Below are 21,482 nucleotides of genomic sequence, written 5' to 3' on the forward strand. Positions count from 1 at the left end.
ACTAAATATGTAAAAGTTGACTACTAGTTGTTGAAAATTAAAAATTTATTAGAGTTGTATTCAAATATATGAATATGAGTCAACTTTATTTATAAATATAGTAAAATGTTATTATTTATCAGTGATATATATAGTAAAGAAGGCATATGGACAGTTTTTTAATGTTAAAAGTATATATGATGTTATATTTTAAATATTTTCATAAGGTTTTACCAAAATAATGGTTCTTTTTCAAATATGGCAATAGAAAAATTTCAATATCTATTACAATTAAACATTGACATTTTGTTACATTTGAAAATATTTCCAACAATTCTCTCATTTCAAACATTTTCATGTTTTAATTATAAGAAACTAAAAAGAACTAAAACAAAAAGTATTAAATTGTGGCTTATGTCATTCTTTATGTTTAATTCTTCCATAACAGGAGTCCTCCACTTTGTTTGAGAAACCTTGAAATGTATTTAACTTTTTCTTGTATTATATCCTAAAAAGGAAAAAAGAAAAGTACAGCTATAATGTAATGAAATTGATGATCGACTCAAAAACACAATTGAAATGTGCACAAACTGATTAGAAAGTTTACAAAAGAAAAATGCAATTACTAATTGAACGTCGTAAACTATTTAACACGATTTTCCAACTTCAGCTAGTACTTTTAGCTTAACACAAAATGATTGCCTGACTTTGTACGTGTAGATTGAACAAATTATGTTGTGCTTTTCTTATTTGCTTTGGAGGTTAGTGTAAACAAATTCATTGGCCTCTTGCAACGATCCAAAATGCACTACAGACATGAAGAAAACATCAACTTCACGAAACAAACTTTACAAACCTACCTTCAATTTGTCCTCAACTTACTATGCTTATTTGAAGCATTTTATTGAGGTGAAACTTATAATTCAAAAGTGCAAAATTTGCAAAATACATATATAAAATCCATTTACAAAAGTAGAATTCTAACCTCTTCCCCTACACACCCTTTAGTTTGAAATTTTAGTTTGAAATTTGTATTCCATGTGATTTTGCACGTTATTGATTTCTTTTCGTGCAAGGAATGAGAGATTACATTATCTTTCATTTTTGTGTCTAAAGAGCTTACGTTAACTAACTAATATAACAAGTTTCATTAACTTTTAAAAATAAAAAATCATTTTAAGTGACAATTTATGAGAATACTTACAAATGTATCAAAATATCACAATACATATGTGATAAACCAAGATAAACAATCTCTGTCTATCATAATAGAGATGAACACATATAGTAATCTATCACAGTTCATTGTAAACATCCTATAATATTTTGCTATATTTTGTAAATAGTTTAATTCATTTTACTATATTAAAAAATAGTATTTTAAAAGAATGTCTAGAGGACATGAATTTCTAAATACCCAAAAAAGCCACTAAACTTGCAACTCTTGGAGCCCTCTTTTAAGAAAATAAGAACAAGGTACATGAAAGTGAGATATTGCATACACCAAAACCTTGTATTTATCTGGGTACAATACTACATACTAAATATATCAAAAATTATTTTCAGATATAGAAAAATAAACCAAAATATTTATAAATATAACAAAATATCAACTTTTGCATTTAAAACAATTACCTTTTGTATTAAATCGGTATTTCTAAGCTTTAGTTTTTCTTTGACCTCTCTTCTCTCGCTAACTTTTCATTCTATGGGATCCTTCTATGTTAGTTTCATGCAGCTGAAAAAACAATATTTGTTGGCTTCCAAAGGAGTAAGTATTTCTTGAAAGCATTATTAAAAACTAAAAACTCAAATGAGGAATGGACCACCCAACTCAATTCCTAGAACGAGGAGAAGAAAACTGAACAAGTAAATTTTTAAAAATAAAAATGGTGCCCAGGTCAGTAGAGTTTTCTGTCTTCTTTCGATTCCAATAAACTGTTGGATTAAACATACAGAAACATGTTTGATTATCTGCCTTCGAGACCGATGTCTTTTATGTTTTGATAATGATCAGGCAAGTAAATCATGTGTAGATGCTGCACCTGAGACCAGATAAGCTACAAGAATCACAAGCTGAAAACAGATAAAAGAAGCAACTATACAGATTCTCATCCGGAGTTTACATCACTTGCAAACTAACATGTAGAGCTTCAAAGGCAACAGATCCAGTCCTTCACCAATGGGAGACAAGAGGGTTGCAAAATTAAAGAACACAACACCTCTGCAACTATATCCAAAATCCTCCAGCGCGAAAATGATGGAATTGTCCTATTTTTCTCAGCCTTTTCATTTGTTAGTTCCATTACTTTACTTAAAACGCCGTATCAATCTCTCTTTAATGCCTTTATAATGGAGCTTCGCACGGCTACTATTGCAAAATAAGCTAATATTGTGGTAGTAATGCCTCCAAGTAAAACAAAACGATCATAAGCTGCAGCTTGGATGGTATATACTCGGAGTCCTATGGTATTCCAATTGCTCTCCGTCCAAACAGGATCAACAGTCCCCAGATGGTCTGATGAATTTGGAGGAAGCACGCTCCAATATCCAGATTCGAACTTCAATCTCGTCGAGTATGCTGGAATGTACCTGTAGCAAATAGCTATAGATATTAGAAAGAAAAGGGAAGTTATTTTAAAGAGCATTCTGCAGAGTAACTAGCATGCAAGTTGTATTAATAATAAGGCTAAATTACAAAAAAAAAATCTCTTGATAGATTGGGTCAAAAATACCCCTAAACTTACGAAAATGCCCATAAACTTTTGAAATCAGTTCAAAAACATACTTACGGCTAGTTTTGAAGGAAAACGATGAAATAAAAAATACTCCTAAACTATTGAAAAAGCTTTGTAGATACCCTTGATCTTAAAAACAAAAAGTTCAAAACTACTCCCACTGAACCAAATTTTACAGAATTTTCTCACCAACCAAAATAAAAACATAAATTTTAAGTTAAAACCATATCTTATTCCTTTAAAATTGTAATTCATAGACTTTTAATATGATGTAATTGAAATACCAATTCATCCTTACCAAACCCACGTAAATGTGAAAATATCAATAGAAATATAACATATTGATGAAAATTTAAACAATGGTTTTAACCTAAAAATTTTGTGTAAAAATTGGATTGACGAGAATATTCTTTTTCTTTAAGTTGAAGGGTATTTACGAAATCTCTTAATAGTTTAGGGGTATTTTTTAAACAATACTTTAACAATCTTCATTCATAACTAACGGTAAAAGTATTTTTGAACCCTTTTCGAAAGTTCAAAGACATTTTTTTACTTTTGAAAGTTCGGGAACATTTTTTACTCAAACTACAAAGTTTGTGGGCATTTTTATAATTTAACCTAATAATAATAATACATAAGTAAATTAGAATAGGGCATGTTGCTCATAATAGGATGTGGAAGCAATCAGCCACACGTACTATCAATCACCCAAGAAACAAGCTGAGCTCCTCAACATGACCATCCGTGGAAAAAAAAATACGTACAAGACAAGAATAAGAATAAAATGTAATTTGTTGTTTTAAAAAATAATTCTCTATTTCATTGATATTTTACTAGAGCTACAAACTTAATTATAAATAAAAAAAACAATATACTTAAGGAAAGAATATGCAAATAATTATAAGAATAATACCAGAATAATATTTCCTAAAAAAACTCTAAATTGATGAATAAAGAAGATTATGTATGAGATCAAATCATATGTTAAAACAAATAATAATATGTCGCTGTAAAGAGTGGACCATCTGAAGGTAGTGTCTTAGCCCATAAAGCAACAATGAGTGAGTCACAAAAGCTGGGTTCTTAAAAAAAAAAAAAAGGAAAATGGTAATTCACTGTTATGTTTCTCTTTAGCATTTTCCTTTTTAGGTTTCTCTTCAATCTCTGTTCTTTCCTTTTGGTCAAAGTTGGTTTCCCAATTCAGGAAAAGAAAACAGACAAAGAAAGGACCATTTTTGCATGTATACTATTTAAGTTAAAGTCGGACAATTGCATACACCTTTCCTCATCAGAAAGCAAAAAGTAAAGTGGGGGCAAGTACGTACCTCTTCTTTATCCTCCCCCACCAAAAAACAATAAAGGACCAAAAAAAACCAGGGCCAACTGATCAAATAATCTATAAAATCTAAGTTCTTGACTTTAATTTGGAGTATAAACATCGGTTTTGGTGACAAGACAGACCAGCCCACTTACAACCCTACATTATTGGCATCAAAACTCTCTCTCAGCAATCCTTCCTCAAGACACTTCCGCAGTCAACAGGTAGAGTGCGAAACATCCTTATCCAACCTCTTATTAGAAAATAATTGTCTTAAAATAATCGAGCTATACTTTAAGTTGCCGCTTTTTAATATTTTTTACTTTAATTTAATTGAAAATGTGTTTATGTTCTTTACTTCATTTTTTATGCAATATCTATAAGTATGCCACGTCCACCAATATGCCTTTGTAAAGTAGCTGTCTGCCTATAGATATAAAATTACCTGGTAGTTGATATGGCACAAGTTCCCTTTCCAGTCTCCGCTCCAATGCACACCTCACTTTTGTCGTCACAATTCTGTGAACAGACAGAGCTAGTATTCTCTTTAGGAATAGATGTTCTGTCAGCCAAAAAGTTCCAAACAAATCTTGAAACGTCATGAACATAATCAGGATAAGGAGCAGAGGAAGGTTCATCAAGGATAACACCAACATAATGGTTTGGACAAACACTGGAGGGAGAAATATATCTCTTCACCAACTCACAAGAGAGACCAGGATCACAATTCAGGAGACAACCAATAAGCTCTTCAACCAACGAGGTGTTCACTTTGATAGCAGTTAGGACAGAACTACTCAATTCCTTTTTGTTGATTGCAAGAATATAAAGAGTTCGGGCAACAAGTAAAGCAGCTGCTTCAATAGCCGATGAGTTTATATTATCTGGATTAAGAAAATATATGAGTAATAAGAAAAAGCAGGACCTGCTATAAATAATAGTGATCAACAACAAATAAAGAAAGAAAAGAAAAGAGCATAAAAAACTTGCGTAAATCATCGAGGTAGCTCTGGTAAAATTGATTGGTAAAGCCAGTATCGAAGTCTTCTAGTACCACCCCAGAGACCTGTGGGTTCTGCATGGACCAGACAAACTAGTCATTGTCAAGGTCTCAAACTTTAAATTGAGTGCCTTTCATTTCTAATTTTTGCACGTTTGTGTTTCTTTCTTTTTCCTTTTTTCTTTCCTTTTTTTTTTGTTTGGTCAAGAAACGAAATAAAATAGATCAGATGGTTTGAACAATAGAGGGTAAATAATAGTATCATCATGTATGTTGTTGAAAACCTTTGCCAGAAATGCCATCAATGAAGATGGTGGTATCCCTGGATTTGTAGTACTAGCTGGTGAGACTTTTATGTTCTCTAGTGGAAGTGACTCTCGAGCAAGCTTCAAGGCGTTCCATGTCTCATTATTGGAAGATGAAACCTACAGAAGCAATATCTCGCTAAAATAACAGGCTCAAATAAAAACTTCCATCTAACACGACTGTAGTTACGTTGTGCATCGTAGGTTATAAAACAAAATATCAACATGTGTCGAACTAGTATAGCAACAAAATAGATCAAATATCCAATACGAAAAGAAGTAATGGTCTCTCAAGAGTTTGAATGAACATTTTATCACATTTAGAACACAACTAAGAAGCAGTTACGTTATAACCATTTGTGTTTTTTCCTTAAGATCCGAACATCAACGAGGAGAAAAGGAATCAGACGCTATATATATATCAATGAGGGGAAAAAGAATCAGTCACCATATATATATGGTTGGAAATAAGGGGGTGTTTTTGTAATTTATTGTACCCCTAGTTTTATTTCCTTATTTGTTAGGGCTTGTAACCTATATATATATTCTTCACCCCTGTATATTTTAGATTATTAGGAAATAACAAAAGTGGCTTCTATTGTGGTTCTATTGTGGTTTTTTCTTCCTGTACTAGAGTTTTCTACATGTACCTTGTGTTGTTTTCTTCTTTTCAATACGGCATCAGAGCATGGTGATGACAAAACCCAAGCCATCATCGCCAAAAAAACAAACGATGGTGGAAAACCCTATTGCCAATGATTCCCATACCATGAAGCTGCCGCCACTGACCTCCACAATGATGCTGCTGCCACAATCACTGCCATTAAAGCCTTGGTCAACCAGTATCTTCGATGCTGCCTTCCACCTCCGTGCTTCCTTTTTCCGTCGCTGGCATCTTTTTCTTTGCCATCCTGAACTGCTCCATCACCGGTTGTCCACCCAGTCACCGTCCCCTTCCTGCCGATCAGTCTTCAACAGTCACGGCTCTCCATGGCAAGGTTGTCTTCCAGTCGACTTCTCTCTCCGCAGACACCACCAGCCACACCTCCTTCATTCCGATCAGATCGAAAAACATATTTCATTCGTCTACGGGCAATTATTTCCAGGTGAAAAGTGGTGAGTACTCTACCCACCACAAAGAAAGGTAAATCTACTTGTGATGGTCGATGGTTCAATAACAACCGGCAAATCTCCAAATGAATTTTCAGCAACAAACTGCTCCCAGGGCAGCTCTAGGTGCTTCCAGCCTTTCACAAACTCAACAAATTATGCCACGCCTTCAGTCTTACCGATGAATTCCGACAACCCCATAACCTCTTTCCCTTGCCTTAACTGCTACAAATTTTTATCTAGCTCCATGAAAATTCCGCATGACTAATTGGAGGGAGAAAATGAATGGCCAGAATTACTTTTCATGTTCATAATCTTTTAAAATGGAACTTGAGGAGCATCACAAATTTCGGTATCTAACAGAAGAGGTACTGATAGCATGTGAAATACGTCATCTTATTGTGCTTAATTCGAGCTTGTTCGTGATTTTACGTTGTTGATTAACTATTTTGTAGGTGTTTAGCAATTCTAAGTTAGAATTTGGAGTCAATGTCTGGAGCTAAATTGGGCAAATATGATTTCATCAGCGTCAACAGAGGCAAATGCTGAAGAAAATAAGCTAATATGGCTTCTGTCTTTTAGTGCCCCACGATGTTGGGGCAGCATTGTAAGACAAAATGGAAGATTGTTGTGAAAAGGCCACGGTGCCACCTTGGGGCGTTGCGGCGCTTCGAACCCTATTCGCACGTGGAAGATCGTCGGCAGTCAAGGATGAATCGGATTCCAACAGCTTCTCATCTGTTTTGTCTCAATTTTTTGAGTTCTTTTGGTCTAACTTGGTTCCCAAACACTCCCTCATCATCCGACATGTGGAAGAGAGGGCTAAGGTACTTGCTCTAGCTTGGGTTTTGATAAGAATCATGATGTTCCATACGAACCAATTACAAGATCAAAGGCAACAAAGATTAACAAATCTTTCATTCTTCATGTAGAAGAATGGAGGTCGGTTCAGCCTCAATTCCATAGACCACATGTTAATACAAGAGACGAAGGACCATTTGGGGTATTGAATGTCAGTGTTTCTCGGTGGACAATGGTATACACATTCAGCTTCCTTGAACCCAACACTTTGAAGACCTCATGATTTGGTTAATATCACATTTTTATTGTATTTCCATTTATTTTAATTTGACAAGTTAGGTAACTATCATTAATAGTTTAGAATTAAATATGGTGGTTGGAAATTAGTTGTTGGAAGATAGAAAACATAGTTAATATTTTATTTTGACTTTTGGTATTTTCATTAATTAGGATAGAATCTGTACAAGGATCTACATAAGGCCTTTATCCTTCCATTTATAAAAAGAAGATTTTTTATTAATACAATTTGAAATATCATTTTGAGAGTTTTCCCTTAATTTGCAATCTTTCCTTGATCAAGTTTGATTGTGGAGTGACTCAACTTAGAACAAGATTTCCAAATCTTGTTTCTAGATCTTTGATCTAAGAGATAATCTAATCCTAACTTTCTCTTGGTTGATCTAAATTAGTATAAAGAGGTGTTAGTTTCTTATTTCAAAGGTTATTGCTACGTTAATAGCTCGAATCTTTAGATTGAGGATTAAGATTATCTTATCAGGTTATTAGAAATCTCCGTTTGTTCATTTAAATTTATGAGAGTTTGAACTTGTTTGATGTAACATTTTGTTTCAATTTTGTATTTGAATGATTCTTTGTTATATGTTCAGACGCATGGGAATGTATGACTTGGGCTTTCAATTAAATCTTTCATGACAATTTGGATAAGATTTGGTTAGAAGCAATAGGTTAGCTTAGCTTGTTATACTATTTTGATGAGCATTCTTCTAACCAACCTAGAATTGAATTTAATGAAGGACAATTAGATGCATGGAAATTAGGCATTCCACCTAAGGATCTCTTGAACTTAATGCTATTGAATTTTAATGCTATTGGGAAATTCAATTATGCATGCTTAATCGTAGCGAATTAGAACAATCAGATCCTTAGGACAACTTAGTTATTATTGAAAAATAAAGACAAAGAAAGAACACAATATCTATGTGGAAACCCTAGTACAAGGAGAAAAACCACGATATATATGTTTCTTATTATTTTCTGATAATCATAAAGGGAAAAAAATTGTAGACAACACAAGCCTAATTAAAAGAAAAAAAAATTAAGGCAAATAAATCTTAACTACCATGGGCTTTCATCAAGGCCCAAGCCCACTATTTCTAACACTCCCCCTATGTTGGGACATATATGTCAGAAAATGCTAACTTGCTAACACATGAATCAAAGTTGTGTCTCAGGAGCCTCTTCGTGAGTATATCAGCAATTTGATGGCTCGAGGGTATGTAAGGGATACAGATGCTACCACTGTCCAGTCTCTCTTTGAAAAAGTGTTTGTCAATCTCCACGTGTTTGGTTTTGTCATCTTTGACTGGATTAGTGGCAATGTTGATAGTTGTCTTGTTATCACATAATAGTTTCTTAGACACCTCATAGTTCTGACAAAGATTAGACAACACATTCTCAAACTCATAGCCTTCTATTCAGCTTCAGCACTACTTCTAGCCACAACTCTTTGCTTCTTGCTTCTCCAAGTAACAAGATTGCCCCATACAAAGGTGCAGTATCCCAAGGTGGATTTTATATCAACAATAGACCATGCCCAATCAACGTCAGTATAGGCTTCAATGCACTACTAGGCCACTGATCACCAAAATGTATAAAAGGAGGGGTAAGAAGGGAATTTCAGCCTAGATAATGTGGTTGTTAGGTTGGTCAGTGGTGATCCTAATACCACGTGGCAGCAGAATGAGAGGAGTATATATCTAAGTGTTTTGTGCTAGGGTTCATCATTCTGAATGTTGTGCATTTTGTATGAACATTGTTCATTGAGAGAGAACAGCCCTCTTGGCTGAAAAAATATTGTTGAACATCTTTTGTAGTGTTATGGATCAATACAGATTATATACATCTATTCCTCCCAATACTATTGTGTCGTGGGTGTGCTGGTTGAATATTCTGCATTGTGTGTGTGTTGGTTGAGTATATACATCTATTCCTCCCAATACTATTGTGTCGTGGGTGTGCTGGTTGAATATTCTGCATTGTGTGTGTGTTGGTTGAGTATTCTGCAGGTACCTTGGAGCTTAGCATGCACCTTCTATCAATCTTTCCGAACCTCAATCCTTTACTAGGTCTTGCTTTTAAGTACCTTAGAATTATATTAACCGTTTCCATGTGGTCTTCGTAAGGAGCTAGCATGAATTAACTCACAATACTCACAGCATAGGAGATGAATTTTTTAGTCTGCATTGAACTCATATCAGCAGAACGACATTCCATTATAATTGTCTCAACTAATAAATCAATGGTGTACTTTCCCTAGGACATAGAGATGCCCTCTCTGGACCTAGCAACCTCCATCCAAAGGAAATACTTCAGATTTCCAAGTCTTTAATTTCAAATTCATCCCTCATCTTCTTTTTTAGTTGGATGATTTCAACAATGTCATCTACAGATAACATGATGTAATCAATATAGACAATCAATACAGCAATTTTGTTAGTCTTGGAGACCTTTGTGAACAAAGTGTGATCGAAATGCCCTTGATTGTATCCCTAAGACTTGACAAAAGTGGTGAACCTGTCAAACCAAGCACTTGGTGATTCTTTCAACCCATACAAAGACTTCCAAAGCTTGCAAACCTAATTATAAACTGAGCTTCAAACTTAGAGGACTCATATACACTCCTCTTCTAAATCTCCATTCAAAAACACATTCTTAACGTCAAGTTGATATAGGGGTTATTCTTTATTTAAAGTAACAGACAACAAGACTCGAATGTATTAAACTTTGCAAAAGAGGAAAATGTCTCAGAATAGTCAACCTCATAAGTCTGATTGAACCCTTTTTCAACCAACCTGGCCTTATATCTGACAAGGGTATCATTTGCTCTGTACTTGAGTGCAAACACCCATTTGCATCCCAAAGTCTTGTGTCCCTTGGGGAGTGTGCAAAGATCCCAGGTCTCTAATTTCTTACATGACAGCAATCTTCCACTCAGGGCACTCTAAGGCGAGGTGGATATTCTTGGATATTGTGGTAGAGTCAAGGCTAACAAAGAAAGCCTAGAACTAATGTCAGAGGTTCTAGTACGAAACATAATTAGAGATGGAGTGCTTGGTACAGGACCTGGTATCATAATGTTTTTAGTGAACTCTATAATGACCTCATTTTTATCAATATTATCCTCTCTGTCTTTGATGACTTCATCAACACTACTCTTCTCAACCATATTCTCAGGGACAGCTATCTCGGACCCGTCATTCACAAATCAGTCATTTTCACCCACATTATTGTCAATACAAGAGCTAGTGGAATTCGTCTCGGACCTGTCATTCTCACTAATCATGTTTTTAAAATTTGAGTCAATAGAGTCAGTCATAACTTGATCTCATAACGGTTCAGAATCCTGGACTGGAGTCAGCTGAACAGTAAAAAACTGACTTCCTTTATGAGATTCCTTTTATAGTAGGTTCTCCAAGGAACTTGATTTGTAGGTAGGATTGAACTGTGGGGATTTAAGTTAGGTAAAGTAACCATTGTGATAGGTTGACTCCAAAGAAACCACATAGTTAGACTCTTCACTCACACTCTCTACCTGAAGTAGGCTAACAAGAAAGAAAGGACAATCTTCATGAAAGGTGACATCCATGGTAACAAAGTACTTACACAAAGATCGATGGAAACGTTTATAGCCTTGTTGCTGCATAGGATAACCAACAAACACGCAAGTCTATGCCCAGGGAGAGAATTTAGTTTGGTTTCAATCATGGCTATGAGCATAGGTTATTCACATGAACACCCAAAGGGGAACATCATAGATGAGACGGGTGGAGGGGTAGGATTCCTTGAGGTAGTCTAGGGGTGTTTAGAGGTGTAGAACACAGGAAGGCATTCGGTCGATGAGATAAGTGCAATAAGAACATCGCCCTCGTAGATAGGAAAGAAGGGAAGTAGACAATATAAGAGAACGAGCAACTTTCAATAGATGACGGTTCTTTCGCTCAGTAACCCAATTCTGTTAGGGGTGTAAATGATAGACCTCCAATATTATATGAGTACAGTAGGAGAGGAAATAAAAAATAACACGTGAGGGTGAGGCACGTGTGAGTGAAGGGAAGGGTAGCAATATAAATAAGTTTGTAAAGGGCGGGAGAGGGAGTTATTGGGATTTTGAAGTTCAGAATCTTTTCTGTTATTCCTTGAGAAAGAGGAAAGCAGAGGATTGTATTTCTGTTACTTCTATCAATAATATAGAATTACTATTTCTTCCTACAGATTCCATCAGTAAGCACAAAGACTTTGGTGAACAATTCCTTCAGACGTCAGAAACTCGTTAAAGGTGTGGTTTTGAAATTCACGACAATTACCACTGTGTAGGATTGCAATCTTTGTATTGAATTGCTTTCTAAGGTGAGATAGAAGTCTCGAAATCTAGAAACAACATCGAATTTGCAAGAGATAAGGAAACTCAAGTAAGACAAGTATGGTCATCAAATAACACGAAGGAGAACCTCAGAAAATAGATGAGTAGAAGGGTAGGACTCCTTAAGACAATCTAAAGAAGTATAAGGGTAGAGGATACGAGAAGGCATTCTATTGATTATATAAGCTGCTGTAAAAATAGCATCTCCCCACAGATATGAAGGAAAGGAAGTAGATATCATAAGGGAACGGTTGTACAAGAGAAATATACAATGAGCTAAATAAAGTCCAAACAAGCGAAAGAAGAAGAATAATAGGGATCAGAAGGTGCACCCGGACATCTCAACTAGGTTGACACCCCCTTAGCACCAAAACATCATATCCCATTAAAACTAGCCTATTGCAACAATGAGAACAATATCCAACCTATTACAATGAGAGTAGAATCCCGCCAATACAGCAAAACTAAAAAATCATTAAAACCAGCCCATCCATGGTGAGTGAAGTTGGATAATGTTTCTTCAATTAAAAGGTTGCACTCATTGGACAACAGTCAGTTGTTGCAAAACCGAAAGGGAGAGAGACCCCAGACGATGACACCAGCTTCTAATAAAATGGGGAAATGGTCTGAGAAGATGCGGGTTTTACGAGAGACCCGGGAGTTTTTAAGGTCATCCTAATCTTTGTTTATAAAGAACCTATCAAGCAAAGAATTGGAAGGGGAACTACCATCCCTTGACCAAGTGAACCTCCCATTTTGTAGAGGTAATTCCGTGAGATTAGCTGCTGCAATGAATTTATTAAAATGATGCATGCTTCTTGTGTTTCTGCCAAAAGGGGATCTTTCATGAGCCCCATCTTGTAATGTTAAAATCTTCACCGAAATACCATGCCTCAGCTGAGCATGATGTAAGGGCTAACAATTCTGGCCAAATCAGTTTTCTTTCACTATACCCGCAGGGTCCATAAACATAAAAAAATTTGATTACTTAAAGAGAGACATTTTATTGACAAGGAAAATCTCCCTTTAATAACTTGTATAACAGCAATTATACTGCGGTCCCACATTGTTAAAATTCGTCCAGAGGCACCTAATGATACCACGAATTCCCAATCGAAGTCTCTAGAGCTCCATATTAATTTTATAACGACAGAATTGATGATTTCCATTTTTTATTCCTGTATCAAGACAACTTCCAGATCATGATTTTTTTGCAACTTCCAGATCATGATTTTTTTGCAACTTCCGGATCATGATTTTTTTGGAATACATCAGCAACTCGGTTGGTTTGGAATGCACCGAACGGACAGACCAGACAGTTTTTGTGGTGGCTGTCCATAATCGGAGGGCATGGGCGGCACATGGGGTTATGGTTGACTAGAAGGGTATGACCATTGGACAACCGACATCGAGTAGAAGAGATTAGGTTAGACGATGAGACAAACGGGTGGTGACGCTGAGAGAGATTCTAGCTAGAGGGTTGTGCGGACAGCAGTGAGGGTGGTCCCACTAGATGAGACAAATGGGCGGCGGCGCTGAGAGAGATTCTGGCTAGAGGGTTGTGCGGACAGCAGTAAGGGTGGTCCCACTATGTAGATCAACGGTTTCTAAAGCCGTTGGACTAACTTTTTCATGACGGCGACGGCTGGTTTTGTACGGGTTCCTCCTAAATTGTTTTCTAGGGTTTCGCTATTGTTTTGCTCTAATACATATTGAAAGCAATAAACACGAAAACAAGGCTTATGTGGAAACCCAAGTACCGGAAGAAAAATCATGATACTGTTGTTTTATTATTTTCTAACAAATTATACAATAAGGAAGCATAAATAGAATATACAAGGGAATAAAAAAGGAAAAGATTTAGAAATTAGGGTAAATATTTTCATAATCTTTCCATAAATACCCTAAGGACCAAGCCCACTAATTCTAACAATTCTGATCCAAAATCAATTTTTATTTTGTAAACTTTTTTTAAAGCCTCCGAAAATCCTCAAGCATTATATCCAGAAGCAAACATCCTTCAACAACTTACGACAACCTTATTAAAATCTCAGATTGATGATGGATATGCTCTCAAAGTTCCACTTTCAGCCCCTTCTCGGATTCAGCGTTCTGAAGCATCTATTTCAGGATGTAATTCATACCTTTTAGAGGTATGCAGCTCCAAAATTCAGACCTCTAATTGCCTCATCAGGTTAGTGAACTCAGTTTCTCCTACCAAGCAATTCAATTATTCAAAACTTCTCAAGTCTAGCTCTAAAGTAAATTTGATGAAAGGCTCTTCTTGTTTTGCTGCCAATTCCTCTGAAAAGCTTCCCACTGAGGCCTTGGATTCACTTTTTAGTGTCAATAGTGAGGAGTCTTTGGGTTTCCTTAACGGTTTTGATCACAAGTGTAATGCATAAATTGAAGGGGCAGACATCACTGCCTTATTTGATGAAGCCATCACCCATCCTCTCAAAGTACCCTCAGAATTGCCTAAGGATCTGTTGTCCTTAGTCAATGATTGTAGCATCATCGACCTTCTTTGGAGCATAGCTTATATTTTCTTTTGGTCTAGATTACACAGTAGCAGCTTTTTCTTTTGTCTATAGGCTCAGCCTTTGTACTATTGTGTTTGCCTCATTTCCCTTTCTTTATTTTCTTTATTTCTCAGTCTCAGCTCTCTATATTAGGCTGGACAATGTCTCCATTGTATTTTGGCATATTTTATTTCTAGCTTTATTTGGGATATGTTGTTTTGGTGCTAAAGGGGTAACCTAGTTGATATGTTCGGGTGCACCTTTTGATCCCCCACTTATTGCTCTTTAGGCTTCTTTATTACGCTCATGGTTAACTCTCTTGTACGAGTTGTTATTATTAATAAAGTAATTTTTCTCCGTTTCGAAAAAAAAAAACTCTTTTTAAGGCCTCCTTTACCGTTTTTCTTCTAACAAAATGCTTTAGGAAAGTCTTAAAGGGATGTGGGAGAACCCTTGATTTTGGATGTTTTTTAGACTTAGCCTTTGACCTAGATTTGACCAAGGATGAGAGGGAAGAAGAAGAAAGAGTAGCGGAGGAAGTGATTGATTTAAGGCAAGTCAATACTGACAGAGAAGCATTTAATAGAGCCAATGCTAGCTGCCTTCGTGATGATATGACTTAAGGAGTCCATCACAATAGTAAATGTGCGGATACAACTTAAGGAGTCCATCACAATAATAAATAGGAAAAGCCATAAGGGATCTTCTAGCTCAAGGCCTTTAGTAGCTTTTAATTTCTCGGTTTTGCATAAGGAAATAAGTTCATCTTAGATGATATAATATTAAATTTACCTTCATCCATTGGTCTAAGTTTTTGTGTCAACTGGTGATTTAAATTGGTATCAGATTGGTATTAGAGTAGATGGTCCAAAAGGTTTTGCGTTCAAACTCCTACAATACTACTTCCTCTCCAATTAATATTGATTTCCACTTGTTTGATCTTTTACATATTCCAAGCCCACAAGTTCTTTGTTTATTTTTTCATATTGTATGTCTTTTAGTTCTTCTCTTCACACGACAGTAATTTTATGCATTTCTCATGTGACTCCAAATATAAAATTTTCATGCTCCATGCAACTTTTATGTATTTTTATGGAAATCTAATTAAACAAGTATGTTCTATATTTGAATGCGTTTAGAAAATGCACGTTTTTGGTTAGATAATTAACTTGAGATAAAAATTTAAATTGAAATTTAATCATAAAAACTAAGTCATCAACATTTTAAACCACATGCAATGTGCAATGTGTGTTCCAATAAGCATGACTAAATTGGGATTGATCGGAATCAGGGCATGGTTGAGACGTCCCCGACCCTCTTCAACAGTGAGAAATTTTTTCCCGCTCCCTCCCTCCCTCATTCTCTAGGTAAAGGTGGGCCAAGGAATCCCAACAGGTTAAATGGGATCTCTAACCTCATGGGCAAAACATTGATTTCCCCTTCGATAATAATAAAATAGTTTAGAGGAAAAAAACTATTACCTCTGTCATGTGAGCGAAAAAATTTCCAGATCCATGCTTGGAGCTCTTTCCAACAGATCCAATTTCAAAAACCTAAATCGAACAAGTGAAAACAAGAAAAAAATAAATAAAAATCGCAGGTCTAGCTCAAAAAGAAAAAAAAAGAAAACAAAGAGAGTCTTAGGAAAGAAGAAGAACATAATTGTATCCCTTCTTGCTTGTCTAAGAACAAGCTCTTCCTATATAAGAGAAATACCAAGTAAAAAAATATTACAATTTACAAATCTAAACAAATATAGGAAAACTATTGTAAATGGCTTATAAGGAAATCCAACACTCTTCCTCAAGTTGGTTGGTAGAAATCTTCCATAGTCAGCTTATTGATAAATGTATCAAATTGTCCTTCTGAAAAGCCTTCAGTTAACTAATCACTTGTTTTTCAGTCGTCAAAAGATAAAATATGCGTATTACACCTACATTAATCTTCACTTTTATAAAATGTTTGTCAATTCAATATGCTTTCTCCTGTCACGTACGGGTGATCAGGTCAGTTGATATCAGTTTTGGCAAAAACCGACACCGACCACCGACACATCAATTTCCAAAGGTTGGTTTATGTCGGTCTTGGGATGGTGAAGAATACCAATCGGCCAACCACACAGTCGGTCAATCGATCTTGTCAATTTCTTAAGTTCGATGATTTGGAAAGTAGATTAGAGAAGAAGAAATAAAGAAAGAAAAAATGGAGAAAAAAACAACATTTTTCTAAAAGATGAAGAGAAGGAAAAATGCGATATCCACTTCTGACCAAAAAAATTTCTGGTCACGAATTTTTCAAGGAAATCTCAATCCACATGGTCGAAGGCCTTTCAAGCACAAGCTTCAAAATCCACCCTTTTTTCCTCTTAGCTCGGTATTCTTCCGCACGATTTCGTTTGCAATTAAGACCGGATCAAGGATTTGCCTACCTTCAGTGAAACACATTGGAGGGGCTGATTACCTTGGCTTAGAGTTTTCATTTCCTCCAAAATTGCTAGTTTCCAATTAGGAATCAAGGGCTTCTTGTATATTCCGGGAACAAATAAGTTGTCTATTCTAGAAGTGAAGGCTTTATGACTACTTGACAATTTTGCATATTAGATTTTATTGCATTTCTTCTTACTTCTCTAAGAACAACTACAAGGTATTCTTATATACAGCCACCAACCAATGAGAAACATTCCAAACCTAAATAATAGAAATGTATACATAAAACACAATAAATATTACAAAAGATATAAGGAAATCCAACAGAAAACATATTCCCAAATCTGCATCATTTCATTTGAAGGAAAGCCAGGCTAGGCCACTTCAAATATGACAGACATGAAATCCTTATTTTCCTCAATTAGAAAATGTGAAACCTCACTCTTTTTATGCCATATGAGGGAGAAAAGTTATTGCCAGCATACTTCTCTTACCCATATGAGATTGCCAATTTATAGAAACAATCCTGGCAATGAAGGTACCATCTGTAGGTGTGGCTTCAGGGATATGAGAATTTAAACTTTTTTAAATCAGAAATGAGACTAATTCTCAAAGTACAAAAAGAATACAAAGAGAAAATAAATTAAAGCATTCGGATCAGAAGGTGCACCCAAACATCTCAAAGATCTGAGAATTTATCTTGAAAACTATGCATCATTTGAATTTTCAATTCTTCTATCCTCACACAGTTTTTTACCAAAACCAACTTTCATTGAGATAGAAATGAAATATCCAAGCTCTACCCCTCCTCGAACCTCTTACTCCATCAACTCTTTCCCAAGTGAAATACCTCGAATATTATTCTTCCATTAAGTGAACCTCTTCCAAACCTTATCCACCGTGGAATCCCAAAAAGAAATCACCCTCAGATTACCCTAGCAGGATATTGCCCAAAGCAAGTCATTGGGCCAAATTAAAAACCAAGGCCTCTCAAACCCTCTAAAGATCCTGTTATTTCTCACAAGTCATATACTCCTATTGATGGCAAAACAAGCAGATGTGCAAAGACAGCTTCCATGGAGAAACACTTTCTCCATCGTACAAGAACAATCTCTTTTACGAACCAAGCTACCTCACTTGTAGGGTCTCAAACATGCGATCCCTAATATGGCAAGAAAACTGGCACTGCCTGGCAAATGACATAGATCCTTAACACCTCCTTGGAGAGAAAACAACATTTTGGTCTCAAAGACATAAGAATAGTCTCTAAATTCGATCCAAAGTAATTGACCTTCTTTGGAGTATACACCTTCCATAGTGAGTAGAAGATCATTGGAAACAAGGGCTGCTAAAAGGTTGAAAAAGATATTGCAAGAGAAGCCTTTTGAAGAATTAGAAAACCTAACACCTAATGTTCCAAATTCCCACGAAGATAACTGAAGAATAAAAAAGAGGCAAGGGCAACAACATACACACAAACTCCTGAGTTAGACAAGGCTACAACAACCCAAGTTGTACAAACGAGGACCCAAAAAGAAGGGAAATAATGGTATATAGTGCTGCCTAGATGAAGATTGATAATAGAGAAGGAAATCTAGGCAAAGAAGTTTGTGCTCCACCAAGACACCAACAATCTGACCAAAAATAGGTCTTCAGGCCATCCCAACCCAGAGGAAAAACATATTTAGAAAAGGAGGGAGAGGCTAACCAAGTATTATTGGTTGTGCCTTTTAAATGACGTAATGGGGCCCATTCAAATGGGTGAGGGTCAATGTCTTTATAAGAAACTGCTGTAATCATTGGTATTGCAAGGCCTCATTCTGAAGTTTCAAATTCCAGATGTCTAAGCTCTCCCTAACTAATCGACCTAGACACAATGCCTCATCTAACCTAGTGTTCTCTGGAAAGGGTTTTCATAGGAAATCTCACATAATCTTCTCAATCTTTCTACTAACAAAAACTTAAATCCTTAAAAAAAATTGAAACGGAGACAGGCCTCTTTATTAATAATAATAAATAACACTAATGCTCAAAGTACAAGAGAATTATATAAAGAGCAAAAAAAGAGGACAAAATCGTCCAAACAAACTAAGACAAAGATGAACTTGGGTAAAACTAAAGGGAAAAAACGACAAAGAGAAAAACAATCACAATGATCAAGCTAAAAAAGTGAAATCCAAACAGAAAAAATTAAGCTAAACCAAACCAAAACAAAGAGAACTGAAAACAAAGCATAACGAAAAGTCTCTCATAAGGAAAACATTCAAAATTGGAGACATGCAAGAAGATGCAACCGGATGATGCCACAATCATTGACTAAGAGGGAGTAAGACTTATCAATCTTTTATTAAACCAAGATGATGCCACAATCATTCACTAAGGGCAGCAGATCCTTAGGCAATTCTGAGGGGACTTGGAAGGGAAGAGCGCCAGCTTCATCAAATAAAATAGAGAGGTCTGCCCCTTCAATTTCTTCATTACTCTTGAGATCAAAATCATTTAAGAAGCCCAAAGACTCCTCACTACTGACACTAAATGGAGAATCCAAGGTCTTGGTGGGCACGTCAATGGCAGCACGACCAGGGGAGCCTTGCATCAAAGTAACTTTATGTTAAAGTTTGGAAGTTTTGAGTATTTGAACTGCTTGGTAGGAGAAACCAAGTTTACAGACCTGGTGAGGCAATTAGAAGACTGAATTTTGGAGCAGTAAACCTCCAAAAGGTCTGGATTGTTTGCTGAAATAGATGGCTCTGAACGGTGCATCCGAGACGGGGCTGAAATTGGGATTTTGAGGTCACATCCTCCATCCAACTCGGACTTTAATAAGGCTGTCCATATGTTATTGAAAGATGTATGTTTCCGGATATAATGCTTCAGAATTTTTGGAGCGTGAACTTGGAGAGAATTACCACCTTTTGTTGATTTAGGCTTGTTACAGAAACCAGAAACTAAAGGGAGAGAAGGATCTGTGGAGGCTGGATTTGGTAGTGGCCGTTGGTTGGAACGAGAACAGTCATCTTTAATTATTTTGGAGGATATATCATAATTCTGCATGATAGTAATTAAAGATGCTTTTTCCTTTTTTCTCTCTCTACTTAGGACTCCAGCAGCCGAATTAATGGGATTTTGATTAATACCCGCGGGCCCCAGTTGCTTTTTGAGACAGCTGTGTCCCTTAGGAGTGTCATTAATTAAAGGTGAAGGCTGTTCAGGATCCCGCCCAATGGAGTTGGCTGTCACCTGTTTTCCAGAACTATTCATCTTCTCTGGCGCCGGTGAGGTGGCCGGAAAATGTTGTAGAGGTTGAAATGGACTTCTACTCCTCGGCAAGGTTGCAAAAACTGATTTTGGGACACTAAGTATAGGTGGGAAGGAGGAGAGATCACAGCCCTCATCAAACAAGGCTTCTCTTATTCTTAGTCGATCAAGGGAGTTTTTGTAGACATCATGCACACTGGGTGATTTTCTGGAGATTGGAGGGCTTAAAAATTCAAACTCTCCAAAATGTAAGAAGATGTTTCCCCTCTTGTGGTCAGAAATTTCATTTGTTGAAAGGACGAATCCACAAAGGTTCCTTTTTACTTGAATGCGAGCTTCACTACAATTTGTGAGATTTAGTGTTTCTGTGGCTATTTTGATGAAGCCTCCAAAATGATCTCCAATTGCCTCAAAAACACTTCTACTCCATAAATCAAGGGGAAGGTTCTTAACCTTAAGCCAACCTCCATATCCTTTCAACACTAGTGGTCTACTATGTTTCATGTTGTCCATTTTTCAAATTTAAGATGGAAATTTCCCATGCCTGCCATTTACCTTCTGCACCGATGATGTCACTAAGAGAGCCTTGATCAATACCGATAAGGGCATTGTCATAAATATTGGTTTGGAGTTTCATTTCCAGAAATTTGTGAATCATCCTCCAGTCATTGGAAGCAAATAGTTCAAAATAATAGAAATTTCTGACCACAAGAGGGGAAACCTATTTCTTAAGTCCTGAAAATTGACACGTAAAGAATACATCCATCTTTAAAATTAATAGGCTAATCTTATTTTGGATATGATGTTTTTGGTGCTAAGAGGGTGTCAACCTAGTTGAAATGTCCAGGTGCACCTTCTGATCCTTCTAGTTTCTCTTTCGCTTGTCTAGACTTCTTTATTATACTCGTTGTATAATTCTCTTGGACAGAAAGTTCTTATATTAATAAAGACGTTTGTTTTCGTTTCAAAAAACAAAAACAAAAATTAAAATTTACAAAATTAACAAATAAAAATTTAAAAATAAAGAGAGAAGTTTTAAAGATAAACATCCACACCAAAAACTTGCCAAAATTGTTCGTATGTTAAACAAACTACACATGATACAAACAAAAACCACACACAATAAAGGGAGAAATCACCCTTCAACTGTTTCAAATTAGCAGCCAAAGGATTTGGATAATTCTCTTCATCCATTATGCATTTTTCCAGTGATATTATCCAAGGAAGACACTCGAATAACAAAAGTAGAAAACATACACGATTCTCTCAGAGACAACTATAATTCTGCGCTGTCAAATATAGTGAGTACAAGCAAACTAAAATTCAGAGCACTAATTCAAAAGTTAATTCACAAGTTCAGTAGTA

The 21,482-nt window shown here is 35.9% G+C and overlaps 2 protein-coding genes and 1 long non-coding RNA gene across 3 annotated transcripts in view; 1 reads left to right on the forward strand and 2 right to left on the reverse strand.

Moving 5' to 3' along the window:
* Window positions 1–1,836: 1,836 nt before the first annotated feature.
* The window catches only part of LOC101205666 (nicastrin), a 40,008-nt gene continuing 20,362 nt past the window's right edge, over window positions 1,837–21,482 (reverse strand). Inside the window, exons 12-16 of the mRNA XM_004140684.3 lie at window positions 15,915–15,986; window positions 5,320–5,460; window positions 5,026–5,110; window positions 4,481–4,919; window positions 1,837–2,571 (exon numbers count right to left, since the gene is read on the reverse strand). Of these exons, the coding sequence (XP_004140732.1) occupies window positions 2,307–2,571; window positions 4,481–4,919; window positions 5,026–5,110; window positions 5,320–5,460; window positions 15,915–15,986 (1,002 nt within the window). The 3' untranslated portion in view covers window positions 1,837–2,306. The remainder of the gene's footprint in view (window positions 2,572–4,480; window positions 4,920–5,025; window positions 5,111–5,319; window positions 5,461–15,914; window positions 15,987–21,482) is intronic.
* Window positions 5,460–7,561, forward strand: LOC116402659. Its single transcript, XR_004215127.1, has 2 exons — window positions 5,460–6,818; window positions 6,906–7,561. It is a non-coding gene; the product is annotated as an uncharacterized LOC116402659 (long non-coding RNA).
* On the reverse strand, window positions 16,016–21,476 carry LOC116402658. The gene is made up of 2 exons (XM_031882223.1): window positions 19,531–21,476; window positions 16,016–19,448 (listed from the first exon to the last, which is right to left on the reverse strand). The coding sequence occupies exons 1-2, from the start codon at window positions 20,628–20,630 to the stop codon at window positions 19,424–19,426; spliced, it is 1,125 nt and encodes a 374-aa protein (XP_031738083.1). The 5' UTR covers window positions 20,631–21,476; the 3' UTR covers window positions 16,016–19,423.

The sequence above is a fragment of the Cucumis sativus genome, chromosome 3 (genome assembly GCF_000004075.3).
Source record: "Cucumis sativus cultivar 9930 chromosome 3, Cucumber_9930_V3, whole genome shotgun sequence".
Lineage (NCBI taxonomy): Eukaryota > Viridiplantae > Streptophyta > Magnoliopsida > Cucurbitales > Cucurbitaceae > Cucumis > Cucumis sativus.

What these genes read in the sequence shown, in the direction of transcription:
- LOC116402658 (XM_031882223.1), bottom strand. Translation starts at nt 20,630, where the DNA reads ATGGACAACATGAAACATAGTAGACCACTAGTGTTGAAAGGATATGGA. An exon ending in TCTTCTAATTGCCTCACCAG is followed by an intron (nt 19,449 to 19,530) that starts GTCTGTAAACTT and finishes CTTTGATGCAAG; the next exon opens with GCTCCCCTGGTCGTGCTGCC.